The sequence below is a fragment of the Carlito syrichta genome, unplaced genomic scaffold (genome assembly GCF_000164805.1).
Source record: "Carlito syrichta isolate Samal-C Ts95f unplaced genomic scaffold, Tarsius_syrichta-2.0.1 Scaffold315076, whole genome shotgun sequence".
Lineage (NCBI taxonomy): Eukaryota > Metazoa > Chordata > Mammalia > Primates > Tarsiidae > Carlito > Carlito syrichta.
The window spans coordinates 97,900-120,478 of record NW_007259172.1 but is presented as its reverse complement, the minus strand read 5'-3'; the positions used below and the strand labels follow the sequence as shown (position 1 = coordinate 120,478).

General features: G+C 38.0%; 1 protein-coding gene across 1 annotated transcript in view; it reads right to left on the bottom strand.

The window, feature by feature from the left end:
• Positions 1–641: 641 nt before the first annotated feature.
• Positions 642–22,579, bottom strand: part of LOC103274857 (clavesin-1) — a gene marked incomplete at its 5' end in the record, with an annotated part of 98,665 nt that continues 76,727 nt past the window's right edge. Inside the window, 2 exons of the mRNA XM_008072272.2 lie at positions 642–992; positions 10,858–10,968. Coding sequence (XP_008070463.1) covers positions 753–992; positions 10,858–10,968 — 351 coding nt within the window. The remainder of the gene's footprint in view (positions 993–10,857; positions 10,969–22,579) is intronic.

Here is a 22,579-nt window from a genome sequence, read left to right as displayed (position 1 = left end):
TCTCTCTCTCTGGTTTAGTTTTGTTTGTTTTTTGAGTTAGAGTTTCACTCTGTCAGCCAGGCTGGAGTGCAGTGGCATGTTCATGACTACCACAGCCGCCTCCACCTGCTGGCTCAGGTGATTGATCCACCTCAGCCTTCCAAGTAGCTGGAACTACAGGCACATGCCACCACACTGGTTAATGTTTTGATTTGTTGTAGAGATGAGACCTCATCAAGCTGCCCAGTCTTATCTCGATCCAGCAGATTTAGGCTCTCCTCCTGCCTCCTCTCCCAAAGTGCTGGGATTATAGGTGTGAGCCATTGTACCTGGCTTGCTGCTTTGATGTCTTATTTATGTTTGTATCCCTGGTCTCTAATCTGTGTTGCAGTCAAGTAAATGCTCAATAAATGGTTCCAAATGAATGAATGATAGGAACATTTTCTTGCAGGTGGTTTTTCTGTCTGGTATATCTCCAAGGTCCAACATTTTATTCTGTGTGTATCAACAAACTCCCTAGAAACCAGATCTGTAATCAGGAAATACACGAGGTCTTACTTTTTAACTGTTCCTTTAATACAATGGGGACAGCTATATTTCTAGGCCAGCCAAGTCCTGTTTGCTTCCAATTTTAGTGAAATCAGCTGAGAATGCATTGCAATTTATTTTATTCAAGTTCTGTGCCCATAGAGCTTTCCAATTAGTTAACCCACAATAGGCTCAAATCAAAAATTTCACTGACCTCTGATTGGAAGGCTCTGATAACCCAGGCCTTACCTTTTCATCGGCTTGGGTGAGCATTCCCTCTCCAGGTTGGAGCTTGTATGTTTCACATGCATTGCATTATAGGAAGTGTGAGTATAGTCATTTTCATCACTGTAGTCAGGACCGAGTAACGTCCGGGCCCAAGTTCCCATATCATAAGGAGGAAGAGTTCCTCCAAATTCAGAGGGCAAAAATTCAGGGTGTATTAGCTGGTGGAGGCTGTTTAAATTGTTTCCATGCAGAAAAATCTGTAAAGAAGAAAAATAATTAGCAATAAAAAAATTCAAAACACATGACCAAGTATTTAATCTAATACACAATTTAGCAATGACAAATTGGATGCACTCTCGGTGATCATGGTGTTTAAATAGGCATTCATTTTGTGACTGTAGCCTAGTCTTCATAAAATATTAATTTATTGCTCAGAAAAGGAACTGAATTAATAGTTGTTAAATATGAAGTTTATGAACAGATTGAGTGTTATTTGGCCATGGGCCAAATTTGCACATATAGTCATCTTCTAATTATCCCTTCTGATGAAAGAAGCGGTTGATACAGACCACCCAATCCCAGCCATGCCTGGATTCCCAGACTTCTCTGTTCTCCCACTGGTGCACTCCTTCCCAGTCCTCCAGATTCTTCTCAGACCTGGACCAAGTTGCAGTTTCTTTTCAAATCTGTTCCAGTGATACCTGAGCATTCTAGGTCTCCCCGCCTGCCCTCCAAGTAACGCTTTCATATTTGCTGACTCCTATTTCTTTCTGATGTATTCATGTATGTTTCACTTTCCCCATAGGAAGAGAATAACTAGGGAAAGAGATGGTGTCCTCTTATTCCTTTAAAATGCTCCTTAGCCACCAGGGTATTGGTGGGTCGAACGTAGAATTATAATCAATTATTATTCAATAAAATTGAGAACTGTGGCCTGATACTTTATTGCAGGATATTCTAGTAGCAATTTTCCCTATTTGTCTGGACTGGGGACTAATTACTAAACAAGTATGCATCTTCTGGACATCCAATGGATAATGATGGAAACTCCCCTCCTCCCAAATTACAATCATTTGCAGACAAATCCACAAAGAGGATTTGTAGATAATTAGCATTGACTGCAATCTAGGAATTGACTCTAAAAGGTGATTTAAAGTATATCTGTGTGATGTCATCAGTTCCCACATTTCATGTTGCAGGCATGAAGTTAATTATGTGTAACACAATAGTTGCAACCAAGTAAAAGACCATCAGTTATACACACATTCATGCACACACCCATGCCACAGTTAACTGTGATTAAAATAAATGTAATTTTAAAAAATACTTATATATAGGATCTCAGTAATAAACACTTGCTATTTTGTTCTATTGGATTTATTTTAAATTATGATATAGTGGCATATTGAAAGATGAAGAGGACAAGACATTCTCATTCTTCAGAAGACCACTGGAGCACTTCAGAAATCAATGTACATTCTCTGACATTGGAAGTAGGTATGACTGAATTTTATTAAGAATTTCCTTTGAAGAAATTCACTTTCTCTGACTTTTATAAAACTTCTCAGAGGGAGTGGTCATATTTGAAACTGGCCCTGATGTTTAGATAAGTCATTTGTACCCACCAGTTCTTGAAGGACAAAGAATGGTATTGAGGCTGGCCTCCCTTCTGGGTGTCTTGTAGGATGGAAGAACACAAAAGCAGGAGACTGGCTCCTCCACCTGTCAGATTCTGTCCTGTGCCCAGAGTTCCAAAAACTCCCTCCTATGGCATGACAGCAAGTGTTCACTATGGGAGGCATCTCCACTGGTTTCATCCTGAGTAGAAGAATAAGATGCTGGAAAGCCTAAAGCCATATTGAGAACAGTCTAGAATACTGTTCTGTCCTTAGCACTATCCTGAGTTCCAGATAAATTGCAAAATGTCTCAGAGTGAATCTATCTCCTGATGCTGGTGAGTTCTAATTCCCTGTTCCACACTTGTTGAGAACAGCAGAATTACCTCTCTCATGTCCTACTGCAATGCTTCTTAAAAACCTGGAAGCATTTGAAGTCTAGGGGTTAGAATACTATAGGATGTGTGCAGGGAATGGGGGTACCCCTCATATCATCAATCTTTCCAGATACTCAGAGTTCTTCTCTGGTGTTGGATGCCCTCGGTATCAAGGCACATATAACGGTGTTGTAAGAATGACCTTGGCCAGGTTACAATGAGAGTGATATTCCTGACCCAGGAGGTAGCTAAAATCAGAAAGCCTAAAAGAGCAACTTCTGGGCAAGATGGCAATGGAACAAGTCAGACTGTGAGAGTCTCCGCAAAAGTAAATGTCCATAAAACTTCTCTGCATGAGTAGGTGTGTGCCAGTGGATGAGTGAAAGTCTGTCTGAGGGAAGACTCAGGTTAATGCACCCAGGACTCTCCTCCAGAGGTGACTGCAACCTCCCACTGCCCTGAGATTAGAGACCCAGGTGCACACAATTGTCTGCTGTTCTCAGAACTCTCTTGAGAGGAGATAGGGGAGAACAGCTGTCGCTTGGCACCAGCACCCAGCTCACACCATCACCTGCAGCTGCAGACCTGGCACAAGAAAGCAGGTAGTGGAAATCTGGAATAAAGCTCAAACGCTGGTGACGGGTACAATCTTCTCAGTCCTGGACCAGGCAGAGACTTGCATTGACCAGCCCAGCTTCACCCTGCCTCTGTCTTGGAGCCCAGAGGCTATCTTCTCATCAGACTCAGAGAGTCAGATGTCCCTCCCCCATGCTGGAATAGGCACAGACATGTCAGATCTGAGTGGGAGACTTGATAGCAGCAGCAACCAGGAAGGTGACTCTGGATCTGAGCCACCCTCCTCCCACAGTAGTTTTTGGGGCTTCTTACTCACACTGAGAGTAACCCTATCAGCCTGCACTGAGAATGAAGGAGAGGTGCTGGAGACCAGAGCTGCTTCCTAAGGCAGAGGCCTGAAAGGAAACTGAAGTCACAGAAAATGCCAGAGGGCAAGTTTTTTTGTTAGTTTGTTTTTGTTTTAGTTTCAGCTTTTCTCCTTCACTCCTTCTTTGTGTTTTTATTATGTTTTAATACTTGCTTTGTTTCTGTTATTTTAAATTTTTTTTAGATTTTCTGCTTATGTATGGGTATTTTTGAGGGAGAGTACACTAAAGGGAGAAGTTTTAGTTTGTTTGTTTGCTTGTATGATTGTCTGCATGTTTTTCTCTTTCTTATTTTTTCTATCTTTGTTTGTCTCTGTTTATGCTAGTTGGCATGCCTGTCTGTTTTCCCTCTTCTTCTCTCTCTCAACCTCCCTTTCATCTTCTTCTTTCTTTGTTCCATTCTTTTCCCTTTTCCTATCTCATTTTGCTTTCAGGGGAGCAAAGAGACAACCCCCACTGCATGAACAAATTGTAAGGCAGTGGGAAGTGGGTTCCAGGGGGCACACACACCTGTCAGCAGATATTGGGATCTGCAGATAGCCTCTGAATTACAGCTCCTCCCTCAATTAAATCTCAAAACTGCAAAAGACACAGGGCCCCACCCCTAGTCAGCTTCAGAATTGAACAAAACCAGAGGATCCACATAAGGAAGAATAGCAGATTGAGCAAACAGAAATAAAAGCTATCCCCCTTATCACTGAACAAGAGAATTAAAGAAGAGGTTAAAAAAAGGGGGGGAGGGGGAGGAAAACCTACACAAATGAAAAAAAACCAAAGGAAAAATATGAGTAACACACAGACCCTGGGAGGTCAGCCACTGAGAATACAGACTCCTATACTAAATCAATGAAGAGCCCAAAGAATGACTGGTCTCAAACCACCAACCCAGATATCAAGATATTAACAGAGAGAATAAATAGAAATGAGGAGAGAAAAGAAAAGAATGAAGGAGTTGATAACTGAGCAATAAAGAATACAGTGAATGAAATAAACAACAAACTGATAAGCATGGAAAGCAGAATTAACCAAACAGAAGAAAGAATCGCAGAGCTTGAGAATCAAAACATGGAACTAGCTCAAACAGTTTAAAACACAGAAAAGAAACTTTAAAAGTCAGAACAAAACCTCCAAGAGATGAGCATATTTCAGGAGAGGTTGAACCTAAGATTAATTGGGATCCCTGAGACAGATAAAGAGACAGAGACCACCCTGGAACAAGCATTCCATGAAATTATCTAAGAACACTTCCCTCATCTCATCAGTGATATGACCATTCAAACACAAGAGATTCAGAGAACACCTGCAAGACAACAAATGAGAAGACCAACTCCCAGACACATATTAATTCATCTACACAAAGTAGGTATAAAAGAAATATCCTAAAGCAGCAAGAGAGAAAGGTCAGACTACCTACCAGGGAAAATCAAATAGAACAGCAGCAGATTTATCTAAGAAACACTTCAGACTGGGAGAGCTTGGAGTCCAATCTTCAAAGTTCTCAAAGATAATTTCAACCAAGAATTACCTACCCAGCTAAGCTAAGTTTCATTAGTGATGGAGAACTAAAATCCTTCCCAGGCATTCAGTCCCTAAGAGTTTACATTGCCGCATGACCAGCACTACAAGAAACACTTAAGAAAATATTAAACACAGAAGAAAGGAAAAAAAGAACAACAATGCCCTTCCCAGAAATGCAGGAAAAAGATTGAAAACACACATGAAAGAACTCAAAAATAAAAAGAAAGACAACAAACAAATAAACAAACAGTAGCAAAACAACAGTCTCTGTAAGAACCTCATGACAGGGATAAACTCTCAAATCTCAATAATTAGACTGAATGGAATGGACTAAATGCACCACTAAAAAGACACAGATGGTAAATTGGATAAAATATCATGAGGCTGCAGTATATTGTTTCCAAGAGATTCATCTTACCAGAAAGGACACTCACAGGCTTAAAGTAAGAGGATGGAAAACAAAATTTCAGGAAAAAAGGACCCAAAAGAAAACAGGAGTCATGATCTTAATATAGGACAAAATACCCATTAAGATATCAAAAATTTAACAAGATTTGGAAGGTCACTACATAATAATAAAAGGCTCAATCCATCAACAAAAAAATCCATCCTAAACATATATGCAACCAACATAGGAGCACCAACTTTCATAAAGCAGCTTCTAGGTAAATTTTAAAAAATATATTGTGTCTAATACTATCATAGCTGGAGACCTAAATACCCCACTAACAACCCTAGACAGATCATCAAGACAAAAAGTCAACAAGGAGATCCTGACCTCAAAGTGATGCTTGACCTAATGGACTTAATTGATACCTACAGAACACTCCACCCAACAACCACGGAATATACATTCTACTTATTACCACATGGAGCATACTCTAAGATCTACCACTTCCTTGGCCCTAAATCAAGCATAAATAAATTCCATGAGATTGAACTTCTGCTATGTACCTTCTAGGACCACAGTGGAATAAAAATAAATATCAGTACCAACAAAGATCCCCCAAAACCCACCAAGACATGGACACTAAATGGCATGATGCTAAACAACTTCTGGGTGAACACAGAAATCAAAACACAGATTAAAAGATACCTGGAAACATATGAAAACAAAGAAACCGCTTACCAAAATCTCTGGGATGCCATGAAAACAGTACTGAGAGGAGGATTCAAATCTCTATGAACACACATGAACAAAATAGAAAGATCACAAGTTAACAGCCTAACAAATCACCTAAGAAAGCTGGAAAAGCAAGATCACCAAAACCCTAACTTCAGCAGAAGAATCCAGATCACCAAAATAAAAGCCCAAATTCAGGACATAGAAGACAAAAATATCAATGAAACCAAAAGCTGTTTTTTTTTTGAAAGGATAAACAAGATTGATAGACCCCTAACTAGACTGACCAAAAAAGAGAGAGAAAAAGCCTAAATAAACACAATCAGAAATGCAAAAGATCAAGTCACAACTGACCTTGAAAAAATACAAAAGATTATCAGAGATTACTATGTAGACCTGCATTGAAACAAACTCAAAATCCTAAATGAAATGGAGGACTTTCTGACATCACACAACCTTCCCAGGTGGAAACAAGAAGAAATCAAGACCCTAAATAAACCAATAACAAGCCAGTAAATTGAATATGTCAAAAGAAAACTACCTACAAAAACAAAAAGCCCTATACCAGATGGCTTTCCAGCAGAATTCTATAAAACATACAAGGAGGAGCTGATTACAATCCTATTGAAAGTATTTCAGGCAATTGAGAAAGATGGAATTCTCACCAAATCATTTTATGAAGCTAACATCACATTGGTACCCAAACTGGGTAAAGATTCAACAAAGAAAGAGAACTACAAGTCAGTATCCTTGATGAACATAGATGCTAAAATTCTCAATAAGATTCTAGCAAACTGAATCTAACAACACATCTCAAAAATCATCCACCATTACCAAGTAAGCTTCATCACAGTGAGGCAGGGCTGGTTCAACATTGCAAGACCATAAACGTAATTAAATATATCATCAGATGTAAAAACAAAAACCTCATTATTATATCATTAGACGTGGAAAAGTTTTTGATAAAATACAGTCCCCCTTCTTAATAAAAATTCTCAAACATCTAGGCATAGATGGAACATACCTCAAAATAGTAAGAGCCATCTATGAGAAACCCATAGCCAACATACTACTAAACAGACAGAAATTGAAACCATTTCCCCTGAAAAATGGAAGACAAGGATGACCACTCTCACCTCTCCTGTTCAACATAGTATTGGAAGTCCTAGCTAGAGCAATCAGACAACAGAAGGAAATCAGGGTTATACAAATAGAAAAGGAGGAAGTTAAGTTCTCTCTCTTTGCAGATGACATGATTCTATACCTTGAAAACCCAAGAGAATCTGTCAAAAACCTCCTTGCACAGATAAAAGACTGGCAAAGTTTCAGGGCATAAAATAAATGTGCAAAAGACAGTCACGTTTCTATACACCAACAATAAACAAATAGATACCCAAACAATCCCATTCACAATAGTCACAAAAAAATGAAACACCTTATCCTCTTCCTAACCAGAGAAGTCAAAGACCTTTACAGCAAAAAGTACAAAACACTACTCAAAGAAATTAAAGATGACACAAACAAATGGAAAAATATTCCATGTTCATGGATTGGAAGAATCAACATTGTTAGGATGTCCATCCTACCCAAGGCAATCTACAGATTTAACGCAATACCCATTAAATTTTCAGCAGCATTCTTCTCAGATCTGGAAATGACAATACAGGAATTCATATGGAAACATAAACCACCATGAAAAGTGGGAAGTATCACACTCCTAGACTTTAAGCTTTATTATAAAGTTACAATGATCAAAACAGCCTAGGATTGGTACAAGAATAGACATATAGACCAATGGAACAGGATAGAAATTCCAGAAGGAAAACATCAATTTCTCAACCAACTCATCTTCAATAAAGCCTCTACCACCAACCACTGGGGAGAGGAGAACCTATTCAGTAAATGGTGCTTGGAAAACTGGCTGACCACATGGAGAAGATTAAAACAAGACCCCCACCTATCACCATGCACAAAAGTCAACTCTAAATGGATCAAAGACCTACATGTAAAACCTCAAACTATAAGAACCTTAGAAAATGCAGAAGACACCCTTATAGAAATTGGAACTGGCAACTGATTCCAGATCAAAACCCCAAGTCCCCATGCCATAAAGGATGAGTAGACAAGTGGGACCTCATCAAACTGACAAGCTTCTGCAAAGCCAAAGAAATTATCAAAAGAGCAGGGAGATAGCTCACTGACTGGGTAAGAATATTTGCCAACTGTATAACTGACTAAGGCTTAACATCTAGGATCTCCTAGGAACTCAAGTGTGCCAAAAAGAAAAAACCAAACAGCCCATTACAAAATGGGCATAGATATGAATAGACACTTCTCAAAAGAAGATATACGAACAGCCAACAGATATATGAAAAATTACTCAGCCTCACTGGTCATCAAAGAAATGCAAATTAAAACCACACTCAGATACCATCTAACTCCAGTCAGGATGGCCATCATCAATAATTCAGAAACCAACAGATACTGGAGAGGATGTGAGGTAAAAGAACTGCTTCTACACTGTTGGTAGGAGTGTAAACTAGTACAACCTATGTGGAAAACAGTTTGGTGATTCCTAAAAGGTCTAAAAATCGACCTTCCATATGACCTTGCAACCCCCCTACTGGAAATATACCCGTAGGAACCCAAATCACTCTATGAAAGATACCTGCACATGCATGCTTATTGCAGCATTAACAATAGCAAAAACATGGAACCAACCATGCTGTCCATCAAAAGAGGACTGAATTTTAAAAATGTGGTACATATACACGATGGAATATTATGCAGCCATAAAGTATGACAAAATTATGAATTTCCCAGCAACTTAGATGGACTTAGAGTCTATAATACTGAATGATCTATCACAGAAACAAAGAACTGAGTACCACATGTTCTGACTCATAAGTGAACCTTGAACAATTATCATAATACTATAAGAGAAGGATTGGCGGTAGTGGGAATATGCCCATGGGTGGGCAGGCAGGATGGGGAATAGGGGGATTCTGCCGGAGGGCACACATCATCCTCAAGGATACCTGCATAATGAACATTTGTATACTTAACCCTGAATTGTACTCCGTATCTTTAAAATAAATAAATAAATAAATAAAAATTTAGAAAAAGAAAGTCTAAAAGAAAAGACTTTAGCATTATTCATAATAGCCAGGATATGAATACAACCTAAGTGTCTATCAATGGATGAAGGGATAAAGAAAATGTGGTATATATACACAATGGAATACACTCAGCCTTAAAGAAAAATAAAATCCTGCCATTTTCAACAACATGGATGAACCCGAAGGACATTATGCTACGTGAAATGAGACACAGGAAAACAAATACTACATGATCTCACTTATATGTGGAATCTCAGTAAGTTGAACTCATAGAAGTAGAGAATAAAAGGGTGGTTGCCAGGGGATAAGGGGAGGGGCAAACAGGGAGATACTGGTTAAAGGGTACAAAGTTTCAGTTAGATTGGAAGATGCAATTTTAGATCTATTTTACATCAAGGTAACTATAATTATTAATAATGTTTTGTATACTTGAAATTTGCTAAGAGAGAACTTAAGTGTTCTCACCACACATACATACACACAAACACACACACACACATCCACTATGTGAGGTGATGATGTGTTAATTAGCTTGATTGTGATAATCATTTCACAATGCATATGTACATAAAGACATCACATTGTGCACGCTAAATATATACTATTTTATTTTGTCAAGTATACCTCAATAACTTTGGAATAAAAAAATAAAAGTGAGCTAAATGATAAAGAAAAATCCAAGTTACCACATTTCCACTACACAAGTGGTATCATGCTACATGCTTTCATATGCTGTCTTATTAAATTATCCCAACAACTCTGTGAGGTAGGTGTTAGTTTTCCCATTTTATAAATGAGGAAATTGAGATTTGAGGTGGTTAAAAAAAATTCAGTTACTCAGGTAATCAGAATGAAAAAGCCCATGAAAATGCCCAACTCTGATAGACGAAAAAGGCTAGCTTCCCAAATGTTATCAATTGGCATAATTAAGATTTAAAAAGCCTTCTTCATAAGACCATTATTATATCCAATGAAGAATGCTTTTCCAGCCTTACAGGTAATAAAGCAAGCAGTTACTGCCCAAAAGCCATAGGAGAAGAAAAACTATCAACATTCTTCATAGCGATAATACATTTGCAGGACAAAATACTAGCTATTAAAACATTCCATGAACAGGAAGCAGCTGAATCCAGTATTTCCCATAAGCATTTACAGTAAAATGGGCATCTGGTATTTGCATGCCTTCAAAGTTTCCTGCAGCTTGTCATTGGGACTCTGAAAATAACCCAGTTTTACTGAATTATTGATTATATCCAGGCCATTTGCAAACTCCAGCTGAGGCTCAAATGCTCAGGGGCTGCAGAAAAACCACAATGAAAGATGAGAGAGAGAGAGAGAATGAGAGAGAGCACTCGCAAATGCAGGAGCACCATGACTGTTCTCGGCATTCCCCATGTGGGATTTACATGAGGAGTTCATTTTTATTACCCGTTTTCTGGTCTTGTCTTTAAGGAACGGCTTGATGAGCGTATAGAGGGCGTGAATGTACCAGGGCTGGTTGACAAAATGGACTCCTCCGAAGCGGGCAGGAAAGCTGTCCTGCGGTAGAAAGAGAGACACAAACACCGGTTAGTAACCACTCCAGGTTAGACTGCACCAGCCGAGACAAAGTCTCAGAGAACAACCTGTATCTTCTGTCTGGTAGAAGCTCTAGCTTTATGGTGGGGAAAGGAAGAAAATGCACTTCCTAGCTGTTAAGGTTTACTCTATTTCCCTTGCCGCCCTTCTGTCCTTTTGACTCCACAACTTTACAGTCGTGCATAGGTGCCGGGCCTGTCTTCTCCAAATCACAATTGTGTGACCTCTGACATGGCATGGAAGCATGTGCAGCCTGGAGAATGATGGGAGTCTGAATTCCTCGCGGCGTTAGGTAACCAAGGCTTCAGTTCCCACAGGCTCTGAGCACAAGATCTCTCTTTATTCCCATTTCCACTCTCTCCCTCCTACCCTCTCTACAAGTATTATCATGACAATAGCTGAACTTTCTGGGTGAGTGAGCTCTTGCGGTGTAGGAAGTGGTTGCTGCAAAAGAATTTCAAAGGATCTTAGTAGATGGGGCTCTGTAGAATCAACCAAAGTCTAACAAGACAACTTTTTCACAGATTGCAGAACTAGCTCCTGCTCCACCCTGGGGGCACCCAGTAAGTCCCAGGGAAATGATACTTGATTGATGGGCTGGTTGATCCCCCTAATGAGGGAATATGAACAAGTTTTTCTGCGGATCAACCCATTTTGTAAATATCAGGAAGTAACAGCATTTTAAAAAATGATTCCAATTTTAGAATCCAGATCAGGCCGTTGGAATCCAGATCAGTTTATGTCTTAGACACTGGGAAGCTGCTCCCTGTGCTAATTAGATCTATAGAACATGAGACCTTTGACCACAAAGTCTGAGCTAGTCCCACAAGACCAAGATCTCCTAACAGCAGATTGCATTCATCTCTGTTAACAGAATTAAGAAAGGACCATCTAAATGCTATTTCAATTGCCAAGTTTGCTGTCAATTTCATTGTGACAAACATCTTTGTAAAATGCTAGCAAAATGAGATGAAAGCAGAGGGAGTCTAGCTGGCTGAGTTAACAGTTCAGGCAGCTCGTTGCTCCCTGCGGGTGTATGAAATGCCTCGCCTGGGTCTTTTTTAGTAACAAGGAAAGAGGGTTATTAACTTTTTTTCAGAACCCTTTGAGTCTGCAGGATCCCTAAGCATCTTCCACTCTGAGACCTAGTTTCCAACGTAAGTGCATGGAACTGCGCTTAAGGGTTGACATTTGAAAGGCTTAAAATAATTTTTTGCCTCTATCTAGACATTTTACAGAGTAGAAAAGAATTAAATATTTTGAAGACTAAACTGGACAGTTTCAGTAAAAGTTATTTGCTGTGTAGAATATTTTGTTGTTTCTTTTATTTTCAAAACCTTAGTGAAACCACCAAGTACAGAGGTAGAGAGATCATTTATACTAATTTTTATATTTGCCATGATCTCTAATTTTATTTATTTATTTTATTTTATTTTATTTTTTGAGTTGGAGTCTCACTCTGTCACCCAGACTGGAGTGCAGTGGCCGCTCCCGGCACCGCGGCCTCAACCCGCTGGGCTCCGGCAATCCTTCCACCTCAGCCTCCGAGTAGCTGGAACTATAGGAGCATGCTACCACATCCGGCTAATTTTTGATTTATTGTGGATATGAGTTCTCGCCAAGTTGCCCAGGCGGGTCTCGAACCCGCGGGCTCAGGCAGTCCACTGACCTCAGCCTCCCAAGGCGCGGGATTACAGGCTGAGCCACCAAGCCCAGCTATGATCTCTAATTTTAGAAATGTAAAAGTGTTTAATAAGGTTGTCTTTTCTCTTTTAGGTACAGTTCAGAATCTAAAAGTTTTTTGGCTCCTTAAAAAAAGACCTTTTCTAAAACTTTTTTTTTTGTAAGAAGTGCTATGTGCAAGCCTCACTCCTTTTGGCTTCTTTTAACTTCTTATTTAGAAATATAATTCATGATCTCACATTCTAATTGTGGGTTCTGAGAGTCTACAAAAGAAAAATAAGAGTAAAGCATTTGCTTATAAAACCAGGACTTTACTATCTTTTTTAGTAGGGTCAATAAGAGAGTTCTCTTTTATTTTAATAGTTGATGGTTTTATATAATTCTAGACTAGTAAGGTGGGGAAAAAAAAAACTCTAAATGAAACTCTAGAGATAGTAGGCAAAACCACAAAATATCAACTTTTTAAAAATATCTGGAGACTTAATTTAGTTTATAAATTAATAATCAAAGACATCAAAAACTATCTTCTGATTCTGTCAGGGGAGGTTGAAATAAAAATATAGGTCTGAGATCCTATAATTTTTCCCTAGGTTGGTCCTGGCTGATGAGCCTGCCAGATTGAAGGTATGGGCTTTTATTCATCTCATTCAAGTCAGCTAGTGGGATATATGCTGATAAACATGTATAAACTGTGCCATGGAGCTCTGGGTTTGTGCTAGAGTTAAACAGAAACACTTTTCTTCAGGTTTCTCCTATAAAATTTAAATGAAGGGGATTTGTGCTAGATAAAGGTAATATATAAGTGTTCTGGGACTCTGGAATGACCCGGGCCATGTCATTAATAATCACAGGTGTGTGGGGAAAGGGGATTGCAAAGGGGAAGGTGAGGGAAGGTAAAATGAAAAAACACAACTTTCTTCTAGTCACATCATTATCAGTCTCCTCTGCCTAATCATATTAGCTAACTGCACAAAAAGGAGAGGTTGTTAGTCACATTCGAGTCTCCTAGGACCCCCAAGGGGATCTACTATCCTCATGCAAATGCATTTCTTAGGGGCTGGAGCAGACCTATCTCAAGGTGGTAGGCCTTGATTCAATGACAGCAAAACACTTGTCTTTCAGAGTTCTTAACTAAAGAGTATGCACCAAAACATTTTTTAAGTTTAAGAAAATAGTATTCATTTTGAACATTTTAATACATTTGTCAATAAAAACACAACATCATTTCAAATTATAAACATATTTAAGTTATAAAATGTTCCTGCCCCCAGTTTATTTTAAATAAATCTTGTTTCCTTATTACAAAAATAACACACATTCTAGAACAGTAAAAAATAGATTTTTTTAAAAAAGTTCTATTTGAAAGATTACAAAATACTAGATAAGAAAAAAGAAAAGAAAAAATCACCAATAATCTCACTGCTAAAGCATGCTCTATCATTCAGGATGGGTTATACAATGTTATAATAACAAATAAGGCGTGCCTTTTAACATTTAAAATGATAAAGATTGATTCCTCGCTCACACTAAATGTCTGGGTTGATTTTTGTCTTTCCTGATTGATTTCTTGCTCATGCTAAATGTCCTGCCTTGCTTAATTTGCTCCCAGTCAGGGATGCAGCCTCACCCATCTGAAACAGTATTGCTTGCCACCGCCCAGAGAAACCACATGGAATAATCATACCTAGGTGCTTAAAGTTGGCCCCAAAATGATGTGCTTCATCTGTCACATTTTACAGGCCAAACACATGCCTGACTTCTAGGTGTTCGGGTGGTAAAATTCCTCCATGTGCCCATTAAGAAGAGGATCAATTGTATTGGTGAACAGCACTAATGAGGACCCAAGCTCTGCTAATCCTTCTATCCTTTCTAAATTGGATCATTTTTTAAAAATGGACTTTATAACTATTCATTAATGGTCTACAATATGCTCGACTTAATGCACTGAATAAAATAATATAGAGTTTACAGAGTAGTGGGGAAAACCTCAAACAGTAATTACGGAATGATATATTTAGTATTTTAAATTCTTCCCTAAACAATTTGTTCATGCCTTGCACCTCTTTAATTCAGGACATATTTATGAGTGTTCACTACATGACAAATGATGGGCTATATTCTCTAAACTTTACTTTCCAGAAATTGCCACTGACTAGGTTCCTCTGTGATTTTGACCCCTTTTCCTGCCTTCTGTAATCTGAGCTCATGCCCACACTGCTGAGGTCAGTAGCTTTCATTTTATGGTGATCTCAATGTAAAGCATACTTTTTTTGTTTGTTTCTTTATCTTTTTTTTTTTTTTTTTTGCATTTTCAATAACTTACCATTTGATTCGTACTTCCATTTAATCCATAGTCTCAAACTCCATAACACAAGAAGAGCTGTGGTAAGCTTACTCTCAGTTAAATGGTATAGCCCAACTTTATTCACTTTTTAGACTTCTCTTTTAAGGCTACTTCATTCTTTTCTAATTTTTTAAGTTTTCAAATTTAAAACACATTACCTTCCCTATAGAGCCTATGAGATGAGAATAGAAGGCCATAGTTTAGCAAAAACGTGTTCCCTTGAGGGTACCCACAGATCCTCTTCTACTATAATGATAGAGTTCTGCAATTATGGTAGAGTTCAGTACAGTGGTTACTATACTAATAGAGTTCAGAAGAGTGGTTACTATACCTCTTCTACTATAATGATAGAGTTCAGTACAGCCTTGGGTATTGCATATGAAATAAACATAAGAACACTTTGAAAGTAGAAAGAAAAAAACAGAAGAGCTAGGAACTTCAGGATCCAAGAAATAACATGGTAGAGGGTTTCCTGGGTTTCCTTTTTTTTTTTTTTTTTTTTTGCTTCATATAACCTAGATATGGGGCCAAAAAAAAACAGTATTCTGGAAATAACAACTGGTGAAGACAAAAAACAAAAGCAAACAAGCAAATAGGAACTTCACAAAAGGCTACTACTCTTTAATCAAATAACTGGTTAAGGAACAGCCTAGCAAGATAGACAACTTTTAGACAATAGCTGCTCTACTCCAGTCAAACAACACAGAAATAAAACTGTGGTCCCTTTTTCACAATGCTTGCAAAGCCTGAGTGACCAGCATGGACTTTCAATCTAGCAAGGCTGTAATAAGGTTTGTAACATCACTGCCCAGGTAACATTACAGAAGCCCAAAGTAGACAGACAGAACTTTTATTTCTGCTGGCCAATAATGATATTCTCTTTCACCCTGGAAGTGTCAGTGGAGACCATGAGGGAAACATGGACATCCTGCCCATCTGTCAGTCATGAGAATTTCCTCTCCTTCTCCACTTGGATGGTGTTGGAAAAAGATTAATGGGCAGTTGAGACTTTGACCACTGCCCAATGGTAATGAGGCCATCACCACCACCAGAGTGTCAGTGGAGATCATGTGGGGAGCCATAATTCCCATCCCGGCCCAGCACTAATGTGGAGGCCCCTATAGAGACTGAATGAGAAATATGAACTTCTACGTCTACTAAGTAATAAGAAGGCAGCACATCCTACTTTCCCTGCCAAAGTGGTCTTTAAAAAAAGCCAGCTAAAACAAAAGGTTGACAGAAAGTTGAGTTTCAGAGCATAGTAAAGAAATGTCCAGGTTTTTTTTTTTAAGCCACTATACCAAGAATCAGAAAGATCTCAAATTGAATGAAAAGTGACAATCAATAGAGGACAACACCAAATTGCAGAGATGTTAGCATTACCTGACAAAGACATAAATTAGCCATCATAAAAAAGCTTCAACTGCAATTATGAACATCCTGGACAAAAATGAAAAAAAAAAAAAAAATAGAAAGTCTCAGCAAATAAACAGAAACTTTTAGCAAAGAAATACAAAATATAGAAATAACCCTATGGAGGCTGCAATAACCAAAAAAAAGTTTTAAAGTTAGTAGATGAGCTCAACAGAAGAATAGAAGTGACAGAGGAAAGAATCAATGAACTGGAAGACAGAAAAATAGAAATTACCAACCGAACAACAGAAAGAAAATAAACTTTAAAAAAATGAATGGAGACCTGTGGGTTTATAAAAACAAAAAACAAAAAAACAACAACCTAAAATGTATGCCATCAGAGCTCTGAAAAGAAAAGGAAAAGAGAGATCAGAGCTGGAAAAGTAAAGTAAATAATGGCTGAAAACTTCTCAAATTTAATAGGAGACATAAATCTACAGATTCAAGAAGCAGAATGAATACTAAACAGTATAAATCCAAATAAACTGATGCCAAGACACATCATAATTATATTTTTAAAACCAAAGGAGGAATATTGAAGGTACCAAAAAAATAAAAATAAAAATCTTGCCTGCGAGGAAAAACAAGTGGAATGACAGTAGATTTCTCACTTGAAGCCATGAAGGCAAGAAGGAAATGGCACAATATTCTTCAGGTACTGAAAAAAAAAAGGAATTCTCAACCCAGAATTCTATACCCAGTAAAACTATTCTTCAAGAATCAACAGAAATCAAGAAATTCTCAGATCAAGAAAAAACTAAACAAATTTGCTAGCAGACTTCTCCAAAAACATAGTTTGAGAAAGTTCTCTTAAACAGGAAATGATAAAAGAAAATTTCCTTAAACAGAAAGGAAATGACAAATGAGTTCTTAGGAGGGAAGAAAGAATGCAGTAAGCAAAACTATAAGTAAATATTATAGACTTTTCTGTACCTCTTGAAGTTTCTAAATTATCTTTGATAGTTGAAGCAAAAATTATGACACTCCGATGGGGTTCAAATATGGATGTGTGGGAAATATTTAAGAAATTATGTTACAAATTGGGGAGGAAAGAGGATTACAAAAGGAAGTAAGTTTTCTATACTTCACTTGAAGTGGTTAAATGTCAACATGAAAAGACTGGATGTTATGAATGTATAATGCAATACCTGTAGCAAACACTAAAACCTATGCAGAGAGATATACTTAATGACACTATAGAGAAAACAAAACAGAATATCAAAAGGAATTACAACCCAGAGAAAGGCAGGAAAGAGAAAACAGTGGAATACAGAAAAGAGAGAACAAACAGAAAGGGAAGAAAATAAAATGGCATACAAAGCCCTAACGTTTTAATAATTAATTTAAGTGTATGGTCTAAATATTCTAATTAAAAGGCAAAAGTTAGCAGAGTAAACTATAAAATATGATCCACTATATATGCTATGTACAGAAAACTCGCTTCAAATAAATTATGTATGAAGCAAAAACTAATTGAACTGGAAAAATAGACAAATCCACAATTATTGTTAGAGACTTCACTATTGTTCACTCAACAATTGATAGTCTTTTAAACAAAAAATCAGCAAGGACATAGAGTTATTCAATAATACCATTAATCTGCAGGATTCAAGTGATACTTATAAAATATTCCTCAACAACAGAAGAAATGTACTTTTTTTCAAGTGCACATAGGATATATACCAAGACAAATCATAGCTGAGTAATAAACAAATCTCAATACATTTAAAAGAAGTAAAATAACACAAATTATTTTCTCTGTCTATAATGACGTCAAACTAGAAATAAATTTAGGGAAAAAAAACAAGAAAATCTCCAAACATTTGGAAATTACACCCTTCTTAATAACCCAAAGATTGGACCAAAAAAAAGTGTCCTTCAAAACTCATGTTGAAACTTAATCCCCAATGTGAAAAGTATTAAGAGGAGGGGGTTTAAGAGATGATTGGGTCATGAGGGGTCTACCCTCAGGAATGGATTTAACCCTTTCATGGATCAACATATCAGTAAGTTATCACGGGAGTGGGATTGGTGGCTTTATAAGGAGAAAAAGAGAGACTTGAAATACCACACTCAGCCCCTCAACATGAAATGCCCTGCACCATCTTGGTATGCTGCAGAGTCCTCACAAGTAAAAAGGCCCTCACCAGATACAGCCTCTCAACCTTGGACTTCTCACCATCCATAACTATAACTGTTAAACTTTTAAAAATGAATTAACACCAATTCTACACAGTCTTTTTCAAAAATAGAAGTGAAGGAAGTACTCTCCAAATCATATGTGAAGTTGGTATTATCCTTACATCGGTAAATGAAAAAATGGCTAAAATTATAGACCAATATTATTTATGAACAATTGCAAAAATCCTTTTAAAATTACCAGATATAAGCCAGGTTCGGTGGTTCAGCCTGTAATCCCACACCTTTGAGAGGCTGAGGTGAGTGGATTGTCTGAGCCTGCGGGTTCGAGACCCACCTGGGCAGGAGAGACCTCATCTCTACAATAAATCAAAAAAAATTAGCCAGGCGTGGTAGCATGCGCCTGTAGTTCCAGCTACTTTGAAGGCTGAGCTGGAAGGATCGCCGGAGCCCAGCAGGTCGAGGCTGCGGTGGCCGGGAGCAGCCACTGCACTCCAGTCTGGGCGACAGTGAGACTCCAACTCAAATAAATAAATAAATAAATAAATAAAATTGCCAGATATAGTTCAGTAATATATAAAAAGAATTATACACTATGATTAAGTGGGGTTTATTCCAGAGATACAAGGTTACTTCTATATTTGAAAAATCAATCAATGCAATTGTGTTAACCACATATTCTAGTTTCTATACTTGATGCTTTGACATTTTAGGTCTTCTTGGTCAGGGATGGGCTGTCTCAAGTAGGTTAGCTGATTCTTAGAGATAAAAAGTCACCAGCCTAGAAACACTCTTTTGTATACAAACTGATCAATCTAGCACCCATATCACCAACCACCTCTTGGGCTTTTATACCCTGGGTCCCTATTCTTATGCCCTAATCACTGCAGGGTCTGATACCAAACAACTGCTGACAGCCCCTATACCAGGAGTTCACTGAAATGATTAAAACTAGCCAGTTTGAAACTTGCTTAGTCTTCTTTCCCGCTTTCCCCATTTCTCCCCATGAAAAACACAGTAAAGGCTATTACCGCTGACTCACTCTGCCTTCTGATTGGCCTTGGGGGCTTCTTTCCCATGTGGCACCCTTCTGTGGCATGGCATACTTTTTATTTTCAGGGATCTTTGAGTATAACTAATATCTTCTTTCATAGCAATTACTTTCATGCCTGCATGTCTTATTATATCTGACTAAAACAAATTCCTGGTATGTTTACAATAGTAAATTATCATATTAACAGGCCAAAGAAGAAACATCACATGATCATGTCAACGGATATAGAAAAAGTCTTTGACAAAATTCAACATCCATTCATTTTAAAAACTCCCAGAAAAATAGAAATTGAAAGGAACTTCTTAATCTTCATTTTGTGCCAAAGAAAACATCTACTCCAAACCTACAACTAATGTTATACTTTATGATTAAAAAAAAAATTGAATATTTTCCCTAAGATCAGAAATAAGGCAAGAGAATCTGATCTCATCACTCTTACTCAACACAATGCTGGAAGCCCTAGCCACAGCAATAAGATAAGAAAATAATCTAAAATGCCTACAGATTGAAAAGGAAGAAATGAAGCTGTTTTTATTTGCAGATGACTCAATTGTCTACATAGAAAATCCTAAGGAATCTATCTTTTAAAAAACTTTCCTATACCTAATAAGTGAATTTATTAATAATGAAGGATATAAGGCAAACATACAAAAATCAATTATATTTCCTATACTAACAATAATCATACAGAATTAAAAATATGTTATATTTACAATTACATTATTATTTACAATTGTTCAAAATATTAAATACTTAAGTATAAATCTAACAAAGCATACTTAAGATTTATATGCTGAAAACTGTACAATGCTGATGAAAAAAATCAGAGAAGATCATGTTTATGGATTGGAAATACTACATATGTCAATTCCCCTAAATGTGATAGATTTAATGCAATATCTACAATCCAAGTACAATTTTTATGGAAAAGCATAGGCCCTAGAATAGTTAAAATAATTTTTAAAAAGAATAAAGTAGAAGAAATCATTCTACTAAATTTCAAGGTTTACTATGCAGTTATACTAATTGAGACTGTGTGGTTTTGGTGGAGGAAAAGATGCATTGATCAAGGGAACAGAACAGAGAACCTAGAAATAGAACAACAGAAATATGATCAACTGATTTTTTACTAATGTGTAAAAAGCATTTCAATGGAGTAAAGAGAACTTTTCAGCAAATAGTGCTAGAGCAATGGGACATACATTGGCAAAAAAAAAAAAAATGAACCTCACTTAAACCTCACACTTCACACAAAAATTAACTCACAAACTAATACACACATTTAAATGTAATAAAATTATAAACTGTTTAGAAAGAAAGATAAGGACGTGGCAAGATGGTGACAGGGCAACCCGGCGTCTGAAGCCCTCTGCAAGGGAGATCTGCAGTGGGTCTCTGACTCTCGCCCCGGGGGGCTGGGGACCCCAGCATCGCAGCCTGCTCTACAGACAGAGCTCAGCTGCTGCCATCGGAACAACTGGACAGTTTTGACTGCATTCCAAATGGTCCTGCCACCACCACCGCCGCCGCCCCTCCCCCCACCACCACTGCCGCTGCCGTCGCCGGTGCCACCACCGCCACGGCCTCTGGGAGGGGTAGCATATCACACCACATGACCCGAGGAGATCCACAACGAAACGCTTCAGGGAAGATCTGCTGGGATCGCTGCCACCTATCCTGCGTCTGAGACTGTCCTGCCCGCCCGGCGGTGGGGCTCCTGTTGCCTGCTCGGAGGCAGGTAGCCATCTTGTTCCTGTCCGGCCCCACACCCTCTGGGGCGAGCAGATGAGATAGCACCACCTGCTGGCAATTCAAGGTAACAACACTGAAACGGGAGAAACAAGCTTGATAAAGACATAGACCAAACTGCTGAAGGAAGGTTAATCTGAACTGTCCTTCACAGCAGATCAGGAGCAATTGACTCTAACTGCAAACTAATTTACCAGCTTGAAAAGAAAACTAGAAATCAGACCTGAAAGGACATTGGAATTAAACGAAAGGTCTCAGAGTGTGCTTCATTGATTCTATCAGTTTAATGACTTAATTCTATTCCTACTGTATTGTTCCCTTTTTTCTTTTTTCCTTTTCCTTTTCTTCTCTCTGTAAACCATATCTTTGTATAGAGGAACAGCACGCTAACAAGGTGGTTGGTTAGCTTGTATATTAGCATCACTATATGTTTTATTTTTGTTTCTATGAGAGTTGTTTCTTCCCTTAAATACATCTCAAAACTGCAAAAAGGACCTCCTCCAACCTACAGTGCAACTTCAGAATTGAACAAAGTAAGAGGACATACATAAAGAATAGGAGATTGAACAAACAGAAGTAAAACCAATCCCTTTACCCCTGAATAACAGAATTAAAGAAGACGGTGACGTGGAGGGAAGGAAAAAGTAGAGAGGGGGAAAAAAACCGCACAAATGAAGAAAATCCAAAAGAAGAATATAGGTCTTACACAGACCCCTGGGAAATCAGACACTGAGAAAACAGATTCTGGAACACAGACAATGAAGAGTCCCCAGAATGACTGGTTACATGCAACAAACCAAGACATCAAGACATTAATGGAGAGAATTTAAAAAATTGAGGAGAGACAAGAAGAAAATAGGAAGGAGCTGTTGTCAGAAATGACAGCAGTAAAGAATACTGTGATGGAAATGAACAACAGACTAATAAGCATGGAAAGCAGAATCAGCCAAGCCGAAGAAAGAATCTCAGAGCTCGAAAGACCAAAACACAGAACTAACCCAAACTGTCAAAAGCATAGAAAAGAAGCTCAAAAAGACAGAACAAAATCTGCAAGAGATGAATGATCACTTCAAGAGACCAAACCTAAGAATAATTGGGCTTCCTGAGGCAGAAAGAGAAACAGGAGCCACGTTGGACCAACATTTTCATGAAATCATTCAAGAAAACTTCCCTCATCTCATTAAAGGATG